Raw genomic sequence first — 18,197 nt, forward strand, 5'->3', positions numbered from 1 at the left:
TTTTATTCAGATACAAGTTAGCACTTGACTGCAATCTCACCTGGGGGTGAGTGACGATGCAGTCTAAGATGAAAGCGGGCTAACCTGGAAGGGGTAGTATGACAGTTTTTATTAAACCCACACCCCCATTTGTTCCCAAAATCAACTTTACAAAGCGTCATTACTAAATTACTAAATCCTAAGATCGCTAGGTTATTATAAAAGTCCGACGAATCAACTAACTGCTATCGATTTAATAGGAAAGATTTACTAATTCATATCGATAAAATATAATAGTGTTTATTTAACATGATTCCAGCAGTAAGATTACAGTGCGACAAAGCTCTTTTGGCACTTGAATGACATTGACAGGGGGGCGCTGTTGGAGAACAAAGGCTTAGAATATTCCACGAATATTCTAATAAGAGAAAAGGGGACACTTGACGGCAACGTTAGTTCCAATTTTCGTCACGCGCCAAGATAGCCTTGTCGCACTGTACTTAATACTCGTTCTTACGTAGAGTGAAGACACAGGGACAAGTGCAAATTCATCGAAGTAGACTCAGAGACCTCGTTGCGTTCGGTCAGATATTGAATGCATTAGTTAAATTTTCTACTACTCGTTTCAATATTCATGATTTTCTTTATGAATAACTTTATTAAGTAGGTAAAACATTAATACTTAGCATTGAAGCGGTAATAAGTTTAAGAGGTCGGCCTCCTATTTGGGCGGTCCAGGGTTCGATCCCGGGCACGCACCCCTAACTTTTGAAGTTATGCGCGTTTTAAGCAATTGGATATCACTTACTTTAACGGTGAAGCCTAACATTGTAAGGAAACCTGCATACTGGAGAGTTCTCCATAATGTTCTCAAAAGGTGTGTAAAGTCTGTCAATCCGCACATATCAAGCGTCATGGACTATGGCCAATTCCTCCTCAGTTCTCATTCTGAGAGAAGACCCGTGCTCAGTTGGGAGTTTTAATTGGTTATCGATGATGATGACGACGAAATCTTCACAAACACTTACAGGGTGATCGACAGGTATAAATTGCTCGACCTGCCATAAATCTTCTCGGAACGTGTCAAAATTGTCTTCGAAAATAACATCACCGCCACATACATATCGTCTACCACGAACCTTGGTCCTAGTTGGTACACAATCCGGTTCAGGTGCCAAAGGGTCCTCCAGAACTACAACATGTTTATAATTTCAGAAAGAGTTTGATGATGAAAAAGATGCGTTCAATGAACTCATAAAAGAAGAGTAAATACCTCATCGTCATCATCATCAACAACCGATAGACGTCCACTGCTGGACATAGGCCTCTTGTAGGGACTTCCACACGCCACGGTGTTGCGCCGCCTGAATCCAGTGGCTCCCTGCGACTCGTCTGATGTCGTCCGTCTACCTAGTGGAGGGTCTTCTAACACTACGTCTTTCAGTGCGAAGTCGCCATTCCAGCACCTTGGGACCCCAACGTCTATCGGTTTTACGAACTATGTGCCCTGCCCATTACCACTTCAGGTTCGCAACCCGTTGAGTAAATACCTAAGAATCTACTAAGTATTTGCGTTCCTGCATTAGGTAAGTACCTATTATTTGTAATAATTGTAGTCAAACGCAATTCAGGTAGAATTGAAGTGAAAAAAGTTCATGTTCGTCGTTTCAACCGATAGACGTCTATTGCTGGATACCTATAGGTTTTTTGCGAGGATCTTCACAGAACACAGTCTTACCGTCTCCGATCTACTCGCACAAAACGTGTTTGCTCAATGTTTTGATGCGAATCGCTTAGGTTTGAAACGCTCTCCGGTGTCCATGTCTCCTGCCATGTATACCTTAAATTCCGTCAAGGTAAGAGTGAATAGGCATCTTCTAGTCAAGCGCGCTCTAACTTACACCACATCTTTTAAGTCATGATTGTCGTCTAAGCGCAAGCCTATCTTGTAATAAAAAAATTGGTAGCATGCCACATTGTCGTATATTGCTCAGGCATAAACAACCTGACTTCATGCTCTGGCATACAACATCCTGGCTTGATACTCTGGCATAAAATAGCCTGGCTTGATGCTCTGGCATAAAACACCCTGGCTTTCCTAACTCACCTGACACTTGAAAGGACAAAATATCCGTTTCAAATCCCTTCAATTTATAAGAGTTTTTATGGTTTTCCTTTAAAAATTGAATAAGCTCATCCGGTAAAAATATACGATAGCTTATTATACTTCCTACTTTCAATGTCAAATTTGGATCTTCAAATAACCATCTACCACGAGCTTGCTTTATCGCAGTTCCCCATACTTGCTTTGTCCCTTTTTCCATTAATCCATACAGAACTCCTTTAAAAATTACAACGTTGGTTTCCACATCCCCTTGAAAAATAACAATACTTAGGTAAATTTTAATAATGTGGATGTCTTACGCTCAGGCTTCGTTCGAAGGGATTAACATCCATACTAATATTATAAATGTGAAAGTGTGTTTGTCTGTCTGTCTGTCTGTCTGCTAGCTTTTCACGGCTCACCCGTTCAACCGATTTTGACAAAATTTGGTACAGAGATAGCTTGCAACCCGGGGAAAGACAATGGACATAGGCTACTTTTCTCTCGGAATAGAATGTTTTATTCATGTAAACTTTTTAAAAGTGCTTTTAAAAGGGAAAATCAAGATTTCCCCAGGTGATTTTTAAAAACTTAAATCCACGCGGACGAAGTCGCGGGCATCATCTAGTATATAATACTTGTGGCATAGGGGGCTTCCAACAACAATGGCTCGAACACTGTCAAAAATTAATATCAATAATATTGACGTGTCGTTCACAAAAGTAACCATTAAAATACCATATTTTTTTAAAACAACTCGTAGGGATAACTTACAACCAAATTTAGTTTTACCATTTTCGAGTCTCGAGTCTAGCCAGAAATATGTCCGGGAAAAACCTTATCGGCTTATCTAAATATGACAAATAAATTCCGTACAGATTCCACACAGGTAATTAATCCCTTTCATATTGTGAGACCCCACTTGGTAGGTATAGTAATCTTACTTTGTACCTAAGTTAAAAATACTGATAATTTGTTCATGAACACATATTTTTTTTGTAATGGAACCACAAATTCACAGTTTTCGGATTTTTTCCCTTTACTTGTGCTATATATAAGACCTACCTACCTGATTCTAAATTTAGGTCAACGGGAAGTACCCTATGGGTTTTCTTGACAGACACGGCAGACAGAGGGACAGATGGACAGACAGACAGACAGACTACAATGTGATCCTATGAGGGTTCCTTTTTGATTTTTGAGGTACAGAACCTTAAAAAATACAAATCGCCAGCGTTCTGGGCACCTTGCCTTGTCACAATGGTTTCGATGATATTTTTGATTTGTATCATGTGATTAAATAATAAATATTCAAGTTCATAACTAAGAAGTTTGTTCATTTTGTACCAAATACATATTATGTAACAATCATCGAAAGAGCATGCACATAAGATCAACTTATCTCTTACGACATTTCTACCACAAGCTCTGGCTCTGGCCTTAGTATTCCGTGTTAAAAATAGACTCCATACCACAGAATATATTATAATAATAGTTACTCATACTGTGAACAAAAATCTAAAGTTATTAAACAAAGTTAATGTGTTTTTTTTTATTCAGATACAAGTTAGCCCTTGACTGCAATCTCACCTGATGGTAAGTGATGATGCAGTCTAAGATGATAGCGGGCTAACCTGGAAGGGATATGGCAGTTTTTATTAAACCCGTACCTACTCCTTTGGTTTCTACACGGCATCGTACCGGAACGCTAAATCGCTTGACGGCACGGCTTTGCCGGTAGGGTGGTAACTAGCCACGGCCGAAGCCTCCCACCAGACCAGACCAGAAATTTAGAAATTATAAAATTCCAAACCCCTGCCAGGAATCGAACCCGGGACCTCCCACTAATAAGACCACAGCGCTCACGACTGCGCCAGGGAGGTCGTCATGTAACAATTAATTGACTCCGGATTATCTTGGTTGATTATTATCTTTCGTATTAGTTCGTAGATGATAGTCTTGGTTTTTCTTTATTAATTTCTTTCTAGTGTGAAACATTCTGAAGATAAAGAGGTGATAGAATATACGTACCAGTTATATAAACACGTAATCCTTTTGGATGTAGGGCTCTTAAAGTTGCGACCACGTTTGGAACATTTTGACCATTTATTGTTTCCAGAAGCACTAAACAGAATACAGCCTTAGTGACGATCATCTCGGAGTCTTATTTTTACGAATTTGTTTTGCTACTGATATTGAAATTGGAAACTATCAAGTAAGTACTAAGTATCACCAGATTAACGTAGTTTATTTTCACATAATTAAATATTATGCGTATCGGTCTAATTCGGTCGGATATCGTATCTTATTGTGTCTCTTCTATATTATTTTATTAAAAAAAACCAATCTAGTGCGAGTCGGACTCACACACAAAGGGTTCCGTACCTCAAAGAAAAAACTGAACCCTTATAGGATCACTTTGTTGTCTGTCTGTCTGTCAAGAAACCTACAGGGTATTTCCCGTTGACCTAGAATCATGAAATTTGGCAGATAAGTAGGTTTTATCGCAAATATATGGGGAAAATTCTGAAAACCGTGAATGTGGTTACATCACACAAAAAAAATTAAATTGTGGTCATGAACTAATAATTAGTATTTCAATTTTCAAAGTAATATAACTACTTACTTATATCAAGTAGGGATATCATATTATGCCAGTGGTAAACTAAAACTACCCGACTATTCGAAACTTGGACGAAAGCGCTTGTAAAAAGTCTACTTGAATAAAAACATATTCTATTCTATTCTAAGGTCTTCGCCTGTGCATTCTAAAACAGATTTTTATGCAACATAGTTTTTGATTTATCGTGCAAAATGTCAAAAAATACGACTGTAGTACGAGCCTGACTCGCACTTGGCCGGTTTTTATTTATCTATTTTAATTTGCATGGCGGCCATTTATCATTCGCCATTCTTGGTTTTTTAGTATTTGTTGTTATAGCAGCAATAGAAACACACACTGAAAATTTCAACCTTCTACCTAATACGATTTATGAGATACAAACCCGCTGACAAATAGATGAACGGATAGTGGAGGCTTAGTAAATGGCTGCCGTTGGCACCCTTCGGGCACGGAACCTTATAAAACAGTAGGTACATTAAAACACACAGATAGTATATGTAATAAAATCGTTTTGCTAGGTTGATATAATGTTGTAGTTACTTATCTGCCGCAAAGGTTACAATAACGATAACCATAACAATTTTATCTCAATGAACTCAGAATTCATGTTTATTCCTGACTCTAGAGCGACTTCTTATGGACTTGGTAGGTACTGGAATTTGAGTTGTAATATTTTTGATTCTTCAGGAAGCTTCGAGATGTCTTCTCGTCCAAAATTCCCCAGTGCTTGAAGACCAAAGTCTTCGAACAGTGCGTGTTGGCAGTGATGACATATGGATCCGAGACATGGTCGCTAACTATGGGCCTCATAAGAAAATTCAGAGTCACTCAGCGGGCGATGGAGAGAGCTATGCTTGAGGAGATCCGTAGGAGAACTAGAGTAACCGACGTAGCTCAACATATAGGCACATAGTGGCGTGTGGAAGTCCCTACAAGAGACCTATGAACATCTATCGGTTGTTTATGATGATGATGATGATGAATATTTTTGATACTAAATTAATACTTAATTGTAAGTTACCCTATCGCAAACTTACAAAAGCAACAAGTTCACAATATATTTCTCAATTAATGGCTTAAGCAGTAGGTATTTGTCAGAAAAAGTCACAGCCATATTGATTTTAATACATAGATACAGGTCAAAAACATAACCCTCCTTTCGGGCTTCACCGCAGTTGGGTAAAAAAAAGGTAGGTAGGTAGGTACTTCGGTTGGGATGCCAGCCAGGTAACCTCCCATCCCAGTGTGCCTGGGTGCTGCTGATCCCACGGATCCCTTTCGGATCCGTCCGAGAGGGATCCCCTGTAACATGGCTAATAATCTCTCTTCGGGGATATTGTTAGCCATGGCTAATGACCGGCATGGGGGAGGTTTCTCCGCGTGTCCCTCTGACTAGCAGAGGGCACAGTGGACGAAGCGGAGGATGGGATGCGGGCGACGACGTGCGCGGAGTGCAGTTGTCGCCCGTTGGGTCCCCGGGTCGGGATGCGCACGCGCTTCGTCGGTGCGCCTCGGACGTGCGGTGTGGGGACCTCGTGAGCGGGGTCCCCGGTGGAGGATCCGCCTCGGCGGATGTCGCTGGCTGGGTCGCGGTGGTTTGCTTCGGCGTTCCCGTGACCCAGTCGCCAGGCGACGCGCAGGAGCGCCGCTGGGTTTTAGTGAGTATTCCGGTCGCCTCTCGGGCGGCGAGTCCCACATACCGTCCCTCCAGTTGGTTGGCTGGCTGGTTAGCTGGCTGACTTCCAGGAGGGGGGGATGCGTAAACGCATTTCCCAGCGTTAAAAAAAAGGTACTTTGGTTAGCTCTCTAAAGCAACAACTTTAATATAGTCAACGATCAGACTCGGCTGCGTCCATGTCGGTAACCAGGAGTGTCGTTCCTCCCAAAACCGGAGGCTCGCCTTGGGGTCGCCGTTGTGCCAAGGCTTGGGCTTGCCGTTGTTACCGATGGAGTTGTCAGGGAACTCGGCAGCGCCCCCGGCCGCCACGCCCAATGTTACATGGAGCTAGAAGTCACAACGATAATGATTAGTGATGTAACGAATATTCGCAGGTATGCGACATTCGCATTTTTCTTGATAGTAGGTATTCCATCCACATTTGTATTCCCAAAATTCGTGCAAAAAACCTTTTCATCTCACTCGCCCGGAAACAATCCTTTTGCCCTTTGAAATCTGAGTGGAAAGTGGTAATTTTGCTCTCTAGGGCGCAAAGTACGAGTTGAAATTCGAACGTGACGAACTGTCGTCTACGGTTGTGTACCTACCTACTTACTTTTTTCTTTAAATAATAATTTCTATTAAAAATACTACGTGATAATGCAACCTTCGGAAACGCGGTTCGTCCTTACTGTCAAGATACTATTTATTATTATTTACTAAGTATTAAGTGACAAATAGGAACATTTATTTTTATTTAATTAAATCTCTATGATTAAACATTATACCTACTTCTCCGTTTCAGCTTTATTGAGTAAACAATATAATGAATTTTTTTTATTCTAAGAATTTTAAATTTGAATTCTAAACGCACCCGAAAAGAAAATTATTCGTATATAGAATCTTCTTGAATTAGAACCTCCTTCACTGCCTACGGTACTGGCGTCTCCTGTATCGAGCATCTAGCGTTTTCCTCGCTCTAGTGAGATGAAAAGTTGTATGTTTCGCACGGTTGCAAATTTATTTGCGCTCGAGCCTTTGAATTCCTCGCTACGCTCAGGATTCTATCTTTTAACCATTCGCTTCGCTCGCGGTTCAACCTTAGAATCCTTCGCTGGCTCGGAATTCAATACAAACTCTCGCGACAAAATAACAAGTTTGCAAGTTGCAACCTTGCATAACAAATAACTATTATGGTTACCAATGGTTACCTACTTCCCGCTTGACTTTGAATGGCGAAATTTTGTTAAGAAGCAAACTCTCACAAGCACAAATCAATGAAAAAATCCTAAAACCTTTAATTTACATCACGAAAATAAAAATTATGGCTATACCTACTAATTTACATTTGTATTTGGGGATAATTCAGCAATAAAATTTTAACAAGGTTCTTCCAAGGTACGGAACCCTCGGTACGCGAGTCCTACTCGCACTTAGCCGGTTTTTTAATTTTATCTTTTGACATGGTTAATATACAGTACTTGGGTATAAATACCCAAAAAGAAGAATACTTAAAAATGGGATAGATATGAGAATAAATGCTTACGTAGTCGAAAGCAGACGTAATGTCTTCGCACGAGGATGAATGACTCCAGTCGAAGTTTAAATACCCATCCACAGTAAGCTTTATTTGATCTGAAAAAACATAAACGTAATGTTACTTATGTTTTTGCAATGTCATCGAAGTATCAGATACAAAATCTGACCCGTGGAAGATGCTCATAACTCTTCATCAACAAGAAAAGAGCTGATGATCTTCAAACGGCTTAGTTACCTTGATGACGCTGGTTAGCGAATAATTAGTTTATTTATTTATCTATTTTTATTTTTCATGTACCGAAATTGTAGTTACATAGTACCTAGTAATAAATTAACCCTTAACTTGGCAAGAGAAAAAAAATGTTGTTTTTGTTATAACTTTGGCATACTTTTCTTTAAATTTACATAAAGTAGGGAAAAAAAATAAAAATCTAATAGGTACCTACTTGTAGTTTTTTTTTAAATTTAAATATAGGATTTTTTAAATCCCGTGGGAACTCTTTAAATTTGCGGGATTAAGAGTAGCCTATGTCCATCCCCGGGATGCAAACTATCTCTGCACCAAATTTCATCGAATTCAATTAAACGGATGGACCGTGAAAACAGCTAGCAGACAGACAGACAGACGGTCCGACAGACAGACAGACACACTTTCGCATTTATAATATTAATATGGATGGATGAAATGACCTTACCTGGCGTCCATCGGAGTGTATACTCATGAAAATCATCCCCCCAGAAGTCTTCATTTAATATGTCCGACCCCGCCATAGTAGCAATACAACTTGTATGCACCAACTTTGTTCTGTATATCTATAGATAAAAGTATAAATTGGAAACGGAGACGATTCAAATGACTTTAAACATAATAAGTATATTGTGGATTCTCCTGATGATCGTAGGTTAAGATAATAAAGTTAATTAAGCTTGAAGGTGGTCGGAGAAGATATACCTACCTTCTAAAACTGTATGTTTCCATATTATGTTATCGAGCCCAACAAATAACTTGGTCATAATTTTTTATTTTACTTTTAATGTCAGAAACTTTTACTTTTAATGATAGAAAATTGGCCTTAAAATATTCACATTAAACGTTTTTGTTTGGGATTTTAATTACCTGGGACTCCAAGTCCTCTTCCTTCACTCGATTTCCATCAGCTAATGCAATCTTTAAAATTTCAGGCATGGAAAATTTACCGAGGAATTTATCACCTAATTTTGTCAATAGTGGTTCCAGGAGAATTTCTGTAAATAAAATGGCTCATACTTAACTGACCAGCAGATAAAGTAAAATTTTAAGTAGGTACATCAGAAAAAACCAGGAGCCATAGTCCTAGTAGGGTGCGTGGGTGCGCGGACCACTAAAGTGGTCCGCGAGCATGCAGCGTTGGTTTTTCAGAAAGTGGACCGTCTAAATTAGATATTTTTTCATAGCTTAGTCGTCATAATATATATTGTATGGAAAAATAAATTCCGCCATCTTGAATTTTGTTTCTGACGTTTTGTTAGCAATCCATTGGTACAAAAAAATTACAAAAAATCATAAAATCAAGAAAAAATTACACAACAAAGAGACCAGGTAGAAAATTCTAACAAATGCTATTGCCAAAGAATTAAATCAGAATCAATGTAAAAACGAGTTTAATGCAAAATCGTTGAAGATTATTTTTCAATGAGGTCAAAAGGTAATATAAAATCAGTCAAGTGCGAGTCGGAAAAAAATCTGATGAAAAACATTGTTCCTTTTTTATTAATTTTTAAAGTGGCAAACACCCCTTTACCAAGAAAAAAATAAAAAATGAATAACTCGAAAACGATACACTTTTGCATAAGCACTTTAGGGGTCGTTTGATAGCCAATATCCTGTATTGTAACCCCTTTACGGGATCGTGTCCTGTTTTCCTGTAACCCTGTATATATTAAATAGCGCAAGTAGTTATGCCGCTCTTATCGAGAGTTTCATTTTTGTTCCGTTTGCCGTAGAGACCCTGGGGCCATAGAGTGTTATTGCTGAAAATTATTTCACCTGAGATAATTTTCTCATATGGTGACAAGGGTTGCCCCATTTTGTGTGCAAAGGATTAGCCCGGTTGTCCAGAGTGGAAATTTAAATGGAGCAGTCAAGGCTTAACTTGTATCTGAATAAAATAATTAAAAAAATGGGATAGGAAGCTTGAAACGATATGACGAATAATACGGTGATCGGATCGGGCAAATCTATACTAATATTATAAATGCGAAAGCGTGTCTGTCTGTCTGTGTGTCTGTCTGTCTGCTAGCATTTCACGGCACAACGATTTAACTGATTTTGATGAAATTTGGTACAGCGGTAGCTTACATCCCGGGGAAGGACTAAGGCTACTTTTTTATCCCAGAAAATCTAAGAGTTCCCACGGGATTTTAAAAAAACCTAAATCCACGCGGACGAAGTCGCGGGCATCCTCTAGTTATACATATCTGGATAAAGCCATTGTTTGAAACATGGTTGAGTTTTATTGAATGACGCACCTGGATAAAGCCAATCTCCCCCCCCCCCCCCACCCCAGCCACCCTCACAACGGGCTCTACGGGCAGCGGCACGTGCGTCCCGCAGTCAAAACCGCGGCGCGTGCGCGGACGGACACTCCCTTGAAAAAGGACCCCGTATGGGTTCGAAACTAGTCGGGCTAACGTCGACTACACACGTGAGTAAAGCCGGGACAGATAGTATCTATAATGGAAATCACTCACGGTAGTTTAAACGCTAAAGGGAATATAATAAATCGAGTGATAAACAGATAAGTTGGTGACTGCTTATGGGATAGGTTAATATTAAAGCGACCGGTGTTCAAATAATATGTTTGCAATAAATTAACATCAATCAATCAATCAATCAATGAGCCTGTTTGCGTCCACTGCTGGACAATAGGCCTTCCCTAGACCGCGCCCCCACACACGATCCTCGGCCTTCCTCATCCACCCACAAAAAATAAATAACAATTATCTAGCGATAATCTATGGAGCACAAGAAATAAGTAAAATGAGCTGATAAAAGTGAGAAATATCAAATAATTAATCTAATCTTGTAAACAAAATCATTGCATAAAAAACTAAAGCGTGCGAAAAAAATACTAAGTGGGCGAAAGTGATACTAAGTAAATAACTGCATAACCGGTTTGTTAGGTTAGGTTAGAACATAAATATTCACGTGTTGAAGTAAGTATGTGAAGTCGGGCGAGCATAACAAAATAAACCAGAAATTATAGCGTGAAGCTAGGTATTATAGTACGCGAAATGTCGATATGGCACTCGGGGTATGAGGCGGGGCGACGCCCCGCACACCCACACGTCTCCCGCACTATCCCGCACCGGGTGAGCGCGAGGGCTGCGCGGGAGTGCAGGGCGTCACCAGTACCTGTAGTACAAGATTTTACGTCTCACCAAAACCAAACCAAATTCGAGAGTCGAAATACTTCCGCGTTACAGTAAAATGGACATAAACAGCCTTGAATTGAATGCCATTCAATGCCACTGATTTTAATTTCGCAATGTTTCCGCTTGGAGCGCTGGCTGTTGAAGTGTAGACAAACTTGAGCTTTAAAACAAGGCATTTAAGATCCAGTTTACTGTAACGCGGAAGTATTTCGACTCTCAAATTTTGTTTGGTTTGGTGAGACGTAAAATCTTGTACTACGGGTACAGACCGATTGTCATCTCGATTCTCGACCTGTCGCGTACTGTACCTACCTAGGTATACACGTGTAGAAACAAAAAATATATTTTTACTTTGTCTGGTTTTGGAAGTCGATTTTTTTCATTTATTTTTTTATATACTTACTAGCTGATGCCTGCGACTTCGCCCGCGTAGATTTAGGTTTTTAAAAATCCCATGGGAACTCTTTGATTTTCCGGTAAAAAAGTAGCCTATGTCACTCTCCAGGTCTTTAACTATATCTATGCAAAAATCTCGTCGATCCGTTGCACTCCTCGCACTTCTCTGCCCGCCTCCTACACACCTGTCCCGCCGCTGCTGGCAAGTATGACAGCAGCCAGCTTGGCATACTTGGTAACAAACGATGTGAAAGCCCAACGCATATAGGAATGTTAGTAGGATATGGAAGCAAGCCAAGCATCGCGTCGGTTAAGTCGTTCCTTTTTCTAACCGACAGTAGGCAACTTTTTAAATCACCACGATTTCGAAATGCATTTCCTTACAGGTGTCAGGGTTGAGGGTCCTCGAGTTCGAAAAATTATTTAGTTTATATACAAATTATTTAATTTATTTTAAAATTTATTGACAAATAAAATTTTATTTTATTTATTAGTAGGTATAGAAGTATAGATGAAATGACATTATTTACAATATTAGTATAGAATATTTAGCCTGTAAGTATTAAATAGCCCGTAAGTATTAAATAATTTAAGATTAACATTATAATATAACTTTATATATGTTTTGTAAAATGTTTATTAATAATAAAGAATTAAAAAAATTAAAAAAATAAAGTATAGAATATATATTTAGATTAAAACAGGCATACTAACCCATCACTTAGATCTAGATGTCCAGATAAAATGGACTCCTCCCCTTTTAGTAAGTTCTCCTGTAGTTTGGGAACAATGTGCAAAGTCCCGTTTGCCACGAACACGTTTGGATCTGAGGTTAGCCTTTGATACGATACAAATGGGTGATCCTGAAATAATTAGGTACTGATAATAAAAGTATAAAGGCTGAAAAATGACATTGACAAGTTTTCAACATGTGCTACGCCAGAACTCGCTTTGTCGTCCCTTTTTATATCTTTTACTGTACCTTCTAAGTGGTAATTGCCTAGTGATTAAGATGTTCGGCCTCCTATACAGGAGGTCGACGATTCGATCGGAGGTACAATACATCTATCTTTTCAGAGTTATGTGCGTTTTAAGCTAAGTAAACATGCGCGATACGTAGATTTTCATCATCACTCTACCTTCTTTAAATGCAGCTTCGGCGGATAAATAAGGTAGAGGTTCCATAAAGCCTTCGCGAATTAGGGTCTTGGACTGTAGTCATAAAACGATGTGACTTTATGTATAGTGGTAGTTAATGAGACTAGAGTCCATTATTATAAAGAGAATAGGTTTTTTTTTTAATCATGATTTTTATTTATTTTTAACATAATTAATTATTAGGTAACCTCACCGCTGTTCGGAAAGCGAATAAAAAGACAACAATGCGTAAACGACAAATATTTTTCAATTTTTTAACATAAGAAATATTTTCCAGCAGATAAGTACCTACCTATTACTCTATTTTTATGTTAAAAAAAATTGAAAACGTTTGTCGTTTACGCATTGTGGCATCATTATTCGCTTTCCGTACAGCGTCACGTTATTATCTTAAAAATAAGTAAAAATCATGATTTTTAAATTATTCTCTTTCTAGCCCCATAAACTACCGCTACACAAAAAATCACATCATTTTAATAATACAATACAATACCCAATTCTAGCTTCGCGCTTTTCAAAAACACTACACAGGTAGGTATATTATAGACAGTGCGCTTTGAGTCTGTTTGTTCTGTTTGAGTTATTTCTGGGATAGGTACGAGCATAGATTCGACTAATGTGTAGATATTGATGATCAATGATTTGTTCCTAAAACCAACTTTACAAAGCACCATTGCTAATTTACTAAATTCCGAGATGGAAAATCACGAAAGGCCCGAAAAATCAACTTTTTTGGTATCGATTTTGTAGAAAAGATTTACCAATTCATATCGATTAAATACTTAGTAGGATTTAACCTGATTCGCGCGGAGGGTGTGAACGCCCGTAACCTTATATCGCGCACGCTGTCGAGCGAAGACGCCTGGCAATGATATAGCCAAATGCTGAGGGCTATAATGATAAGAAGAGAAGAGAGGGAAAAAGAAGAAAAGAGGAAGACAGAAAAGGAGGTCAGCACGAAGTAATGCTTACGCAGTTCCGTGCTCACCTTTGTAGACATGGGGAGGTTATTTTAGTCCGTGCGAGTCGGACCCACCCTGCCAGCAGGCAGAAGTCCGTACGGATTTATTCCTCCGAAGAAAAAAAAAAAGCAGTAAGAGTAGTGGTACTGGTACCTACGTGGACAGACAGACGGATAAGTGCAAATTCACCCAAGCAGACTCAGAGACTTTGCTAGGTCAAGTCTTAAAATACTGTTAGTTCTATTTTCTTCTACTGTTCATGTAGGTACCTACTAGATTTTCCATCGGCGACCATGCAATTATCCTGTCAGACAGTGTTAAGAACTTCTATAATATAAAAATGAATCACTAAATGTGTTGCTCATCGCAAATCTCGAGAAGAGCTGAACCGATTTCGCTAATTCTTTTTTTATAATATTCCTTGAAGTACGAGGATGGTTCTTAGTTCTTACGGAGAGAAAAATTTAAAAAATTTGAATCGACTGTTAGGCGGAACGAAGTTCGCCAGGGCAGCTAGTTATTTCATAAATATATTTATATTAAATAGGTATTTAAAGTAGGACATAGCAACGGTAATTATTATTGAGGTTATTTTAAGTTGTCGCCGCGATGCAAGACAATATATTTTTTAACATCTAAATTTAAGTTTATTTTCAAAGTTAAAGAATATTAAATTAATTGTTAAACTTAAGGTTTATGAGGATGTCAGCACTCAGGGCCGTCTTTACCCGGAGGTTCAAGGGGTGCGGTGCACCCGGGCGCAGTCCTAGGGGGCACAAGCCGACCGCCCATAAATTTACTTACCTGCCTATTTTTGTTTCGGGCGGTGCCGAAAAGGAAACAAATATATGCCTCCCATGGGCAATATCGTGAAAAATTTCGCGCTCGCTTCGCTCGCGCTTTATCGATTTATGAGTGCCTAGATTTGATTTTCGGGGGTGCCGATATTTAAAAAAAAGACGCGTTAGCTTTGCTCGCGCTTTCTAAGGTTTTGAGTACCCAGATTTTATTTTATTTCGAGACATTTTTCTATTTAAATAGTAAATAATTTCGCGCTCGCTTCGCTCGCGCTTATAGGTATTGTGTGCGACAGGTCGAAATGGCAATCGACAGGCTAGTGACGAGCGGGTGTGCAGGGCGCCCCCCCGTCTCATACCCAGATTGCCAGCTCGACCTTTTGCGTACCACTATTGTGCTGGTAATTGTTAGATACTTTTAATGGGGGGTGGGGCGCAGACTAACTTTCGCACCCCGGCGCCGAATATGCTTAAGCCGGCCCTGTCAGCACTGTTGTACCGTGCTGTCACGCTATTGGTTCCCGCCAAAATCGGTGGTAAATGAGTAGTTCGCGCCAAAAGAGACGTGGGTGAGTGGGCCGTCGATGTGACATAATAATAACTTTAGAAGTCAGGACTAGTTGTTGTTGGTATTTCAGAGAGTGTACAAGTTCTTTACCTGTAATAATTTTGGGAGTCGTAAAGATAATGTGTGAATACGTGCCAATGTAAAGTTAAATTAGTAACTAAGTACCTATTATGAAATTCGTGTGATTATTGTACTTTTCTGGAGTTACTACTCGTATTATTTCCGGTGCTTTCATTTGAAGGAATGACTTTAGCGAAGGAATATTGCAGGTTTACAGTTATACCTACGTGAAGATAGGTTGATATATTATAAATTTGAACACTTACAGGGTGATCGACAGGTATATATTGCTCGATCCGCCATAAATCTTCTCGGAACTTGTCAAAATTGTCTTCAAAAATGAGCTCACCAGCACATACGTATCGTCCTCGAACCTTGGTCCTAGTTGGTGTACAATCCGTTTCAGGTGCCAAAGGGTCTTCCAGAACTAGAACCAACATGTTCATAAGATAAAATAACATACGTAACGTTTTAACATAATGTGACCGCGGCTTTTATATATGACTATAGCTTATGCTTGCAACTTCATCCGCGTCAAAGATAATATATTAAACAAGTACAGATCGCTCACTCTCTATTTAAAATTGTAACTAGTTCAAGACTATTACTAGATGGCGTCACTTGGTTCGTATGAAATATATTTTTTATGGATTTGACGAAATATCATATTTTACTTGTCTGGTTCATCAAATTTATTTATATTTAGTAACAAAATACAAAATTTTCACAACATCACCATCGGAAAAAGCTAATTCTTAATTTTACTTATTGACTCATTGAACTTTACGATATCCATAGCATTTTGCTTTGGATAGCTGAAGTAGTATTACAAAATTCCAGTAGATGGCGTAACAAAATGACTTGTTACTTGAAAATAAAATTATTATTTTGCCTTTGGATTGGTGACGGTTGAATTTGACGGTGTATTACAATTTTCTGAGTGCTTTTATTTCTTTTCCCTATTTCGTTTGTGAATTGTTTCTGCTATATGAACTCCGAAATTCTGCTAACCCGATTACTTGTGCTTGCTCCTGGATTTTTGATGATGCCAAACTGCTGACCTACGCTTGATACCGGACCCTTTGATGATTGCCTGTGATTTTGGATTTCGTTTATTATTTGAGTAAAATTTGAGTTGGCTCTAAATAAAATTGAGTTTCATCAGCTGTTCGATAGATGGCACTAAATAAATTCGATAACTCACATTTTAGCTTGCACAATAATGCCATCACACTATAAGGAGTTGACCTACAAGGTACCGGCGACTTAAAGGAGTTTTACGCAAGCTTTAAATGAATGTATGACGTTAGCGATCTTACTTGTATATATTATCTTTGTCCGCGTGGACTACATAAATTTCAAACCCCTATTTCACCCCCTTAGGGGTTGAATTTTCAGAAATCCTTTCTTAGCGGATGCCTTTTGCATAATAGCTATCTGCATGCCAAATTTCAGCCCGATCCGTCTAGTTGTTTGAGCTGTGCGTTGATAGATCAGTCAGTCAGTCAGTCAACTTTTCCTTTTATATATTTAAGATTGATCATAGGGTTAAAATTTACCATATTAAAATTAAAATTTAGGTAAAATATCAGAGGGACGCGCGGACGAAGACCCCCTTCCAGCCATGGCTAAACCCACGAGGTACACCGCCGGCCCAACCGCAGCTCTTCACCCCGGACGTTTCCGAAAGGGACCCGCAACTCTCACGCACACGGGGAGGTTACCTGGCTGGTACCCAGGCATAAAACAGCCTGACTTGACTAACTTACCTGACACTTGATAGGAAAAAACAAATCCGTACAATGTATAAGAGTTTCTATCCTTTTCCTTTATAGATCGAGAAATCCCATCCGCTATTAGTATATGATAGCTTATCGTATTGCCTACTTTCAAAGCCAAATGTGGATCTTCAAATATCCATCCCCCACGAGCTTGCTTTATCGCACTTCCCCATAATGACTTTGTCCTGTTTTTCCTTCCAATCAACACTCCATTAAAAATTACACCCTTTGTTTGCACATCCCCTTGAAAAATAAAAGGTAAGTAAATAGTTTATCCATACTTCCATAATATCCATACTCCATACTAATATTATAAATGCGAAAGTGTGTCTGTCTGTCTGTCCGTCTGTCTGTCTGTCTGTCTGCTAGCCTTTCACGGCCCATCCGTTCATCCGATTTTGACGAAATTTGGTACAGCGATAGCTTGCATCCCGGGGAAGGACATAGGCTACTTTTTATCCCGGAAAATTAAAGTTCCCACGGGATTTTAAAAACGTACATCCACGCGGACGAAGTCACGGGCATCATCTAGTCTAGTATAAAATACTTATTTATTTTAATTTTAATTTTACAACCTATAGCTACCTAATAAGGAATTTATTAGCTGATGCCCGCGACTTCGTCCGCGTGGAATTAGGTATTTTAAAAATCCCGTGGGAACTCTTTGATTTTCCGGGATAAAAAGCCTATGTCACTCTCTAGGTCTTTATCTATACCCATGCAAAAAATCACGTAAATCCGTTGCACCGCGTTGCGACGTGATTGAAGGACAAACCAACAAACAAACACACTTTCGCATTTATAATAAGGGTACTGATAGAATATATAGGGTTACAGGAAAATAGGACACGACCCCGTTAAAAGGTTTAGTACAGGACATTAGCTATCAAACGACCCCTAAAGTGCTTATGCAAAAGTGTATCGTTATCGAGTTTATCATTTTTTTTATTTTTTTCTTGGTAAAGGGGTGTTTGTCACTTTAAAAATTAATAAAAAAAAGGAACAATGTATTTCATCAGATTTTTGGTAGTACATATCCTTGTTAATAATAAACAGTAATAAAACAAGAAAAATCTTCAAGCATTTTAAAATTACAGCCCAAAAACTGTACAAGTTTTCGATTTTTAAATTTAATTCTTTTAATAACTTGCAAATTTTC

At 38.9% G+C, this 18,197-nt stretch overlaps 2 protein-coding genes across 9 annotated transcripts in view; both read right to left on the reverse strand.

Annotated features, from left to right (window-relative positions):
* LOC117988494 (beta-1,3-glucan-binding protein-like) overlaps positions 1–18,197 on the reverse strand; it is a 33,983-nt gene that overhangs the window by 12,719 nt on the left and 3,067 nt on the right. For 6 of the 8 annotated variants that reach the window (XM_069502961.1, XM_069502959.1, XM_069502960.1 and 3 more), the window contains 3 exons: positions 17,027–17,281; positions 15,524–15,684; positions 12,427–12,575 (listed from right to left, as the gene is read on the reverse strand). In XM_069502961.1, coding sequence (XP_069359062.1) covers positions 12,427–12,575; positions 15,524–15,684; positions 17,027–17,281 — 565 coding nt within the window. Of the gene's footprint in view, positions 1–1,007; positions 1,172–2,086; positions 2,354–4,114; positions 4,394–12,426; positions 12,576–15,523; positions 15,685–17,026; positions 17,282–18,197 lie in introns of those variants that run through there. The other 2 variants (XM_034975646.2, XM_069502963.1) reach the window with 2 other exon arrangements.
* Positions 5,704–8,975, reverse strand: LOC138403231 (beta-1,3-glucan-binding protein-like). The gene is made up of 3 exons (XM_069503008.1): positions 8,598–8,975; positions 7,910–7,998; positions 5,704–6,711 (listed from the first exon to the last, which is right to left on the reverse strand). The coding sequence occupies exons 1-3, from the start codon at positions 8,671–8,673 to the stop codon at positions 6,505–6,507; spliced, it is 372 nt and encodes a 123-aa protein (XP_069359109.1). The 5' UTR covers positions 8,674–8,975; the 3' UTR covers positions 5,704–6,504.

The sequence above is a fragment of the Maniola hyperantus genome, chromosome 14, assembly GCF_902806685.2.
Source record: "Maniola hyperantus chromosome 14, iAphHyp1.2, whole genome shotgun sequence".
NCBI classification, from domain to species: Eukaryota; Metazoa; Arthropoda; class Insecta; order Lepidoptera; family Nymphalidae; genus Maniola; species Maniola hyperantus.

Excerpts from the sequence above, each read along its gene's own strand:
- LOC138403231 (XM_069503008.1), bottom strand. The coding sequence starts at position 8,673 with ATGGCGGGGTCGGACATATTAAATGAAGACTTCTGGGGGGATGATTTT. Across the intron at positions 7,999-8,597 it reads TACACTCCGATGGACGCCAG|ATCAAATAAAGCTTACTGTG; the intron begins GTAAGGTCATTT and ends ATGTTTTTTCAG. Across the intron at positions 6,712-7,909 it reads TTACGTCTGCTTTCGACTAC|CTCCATGTAACATTGGGCGT; the intron begins GTAAGCATTTAT and ends TGTGACTTCTAG.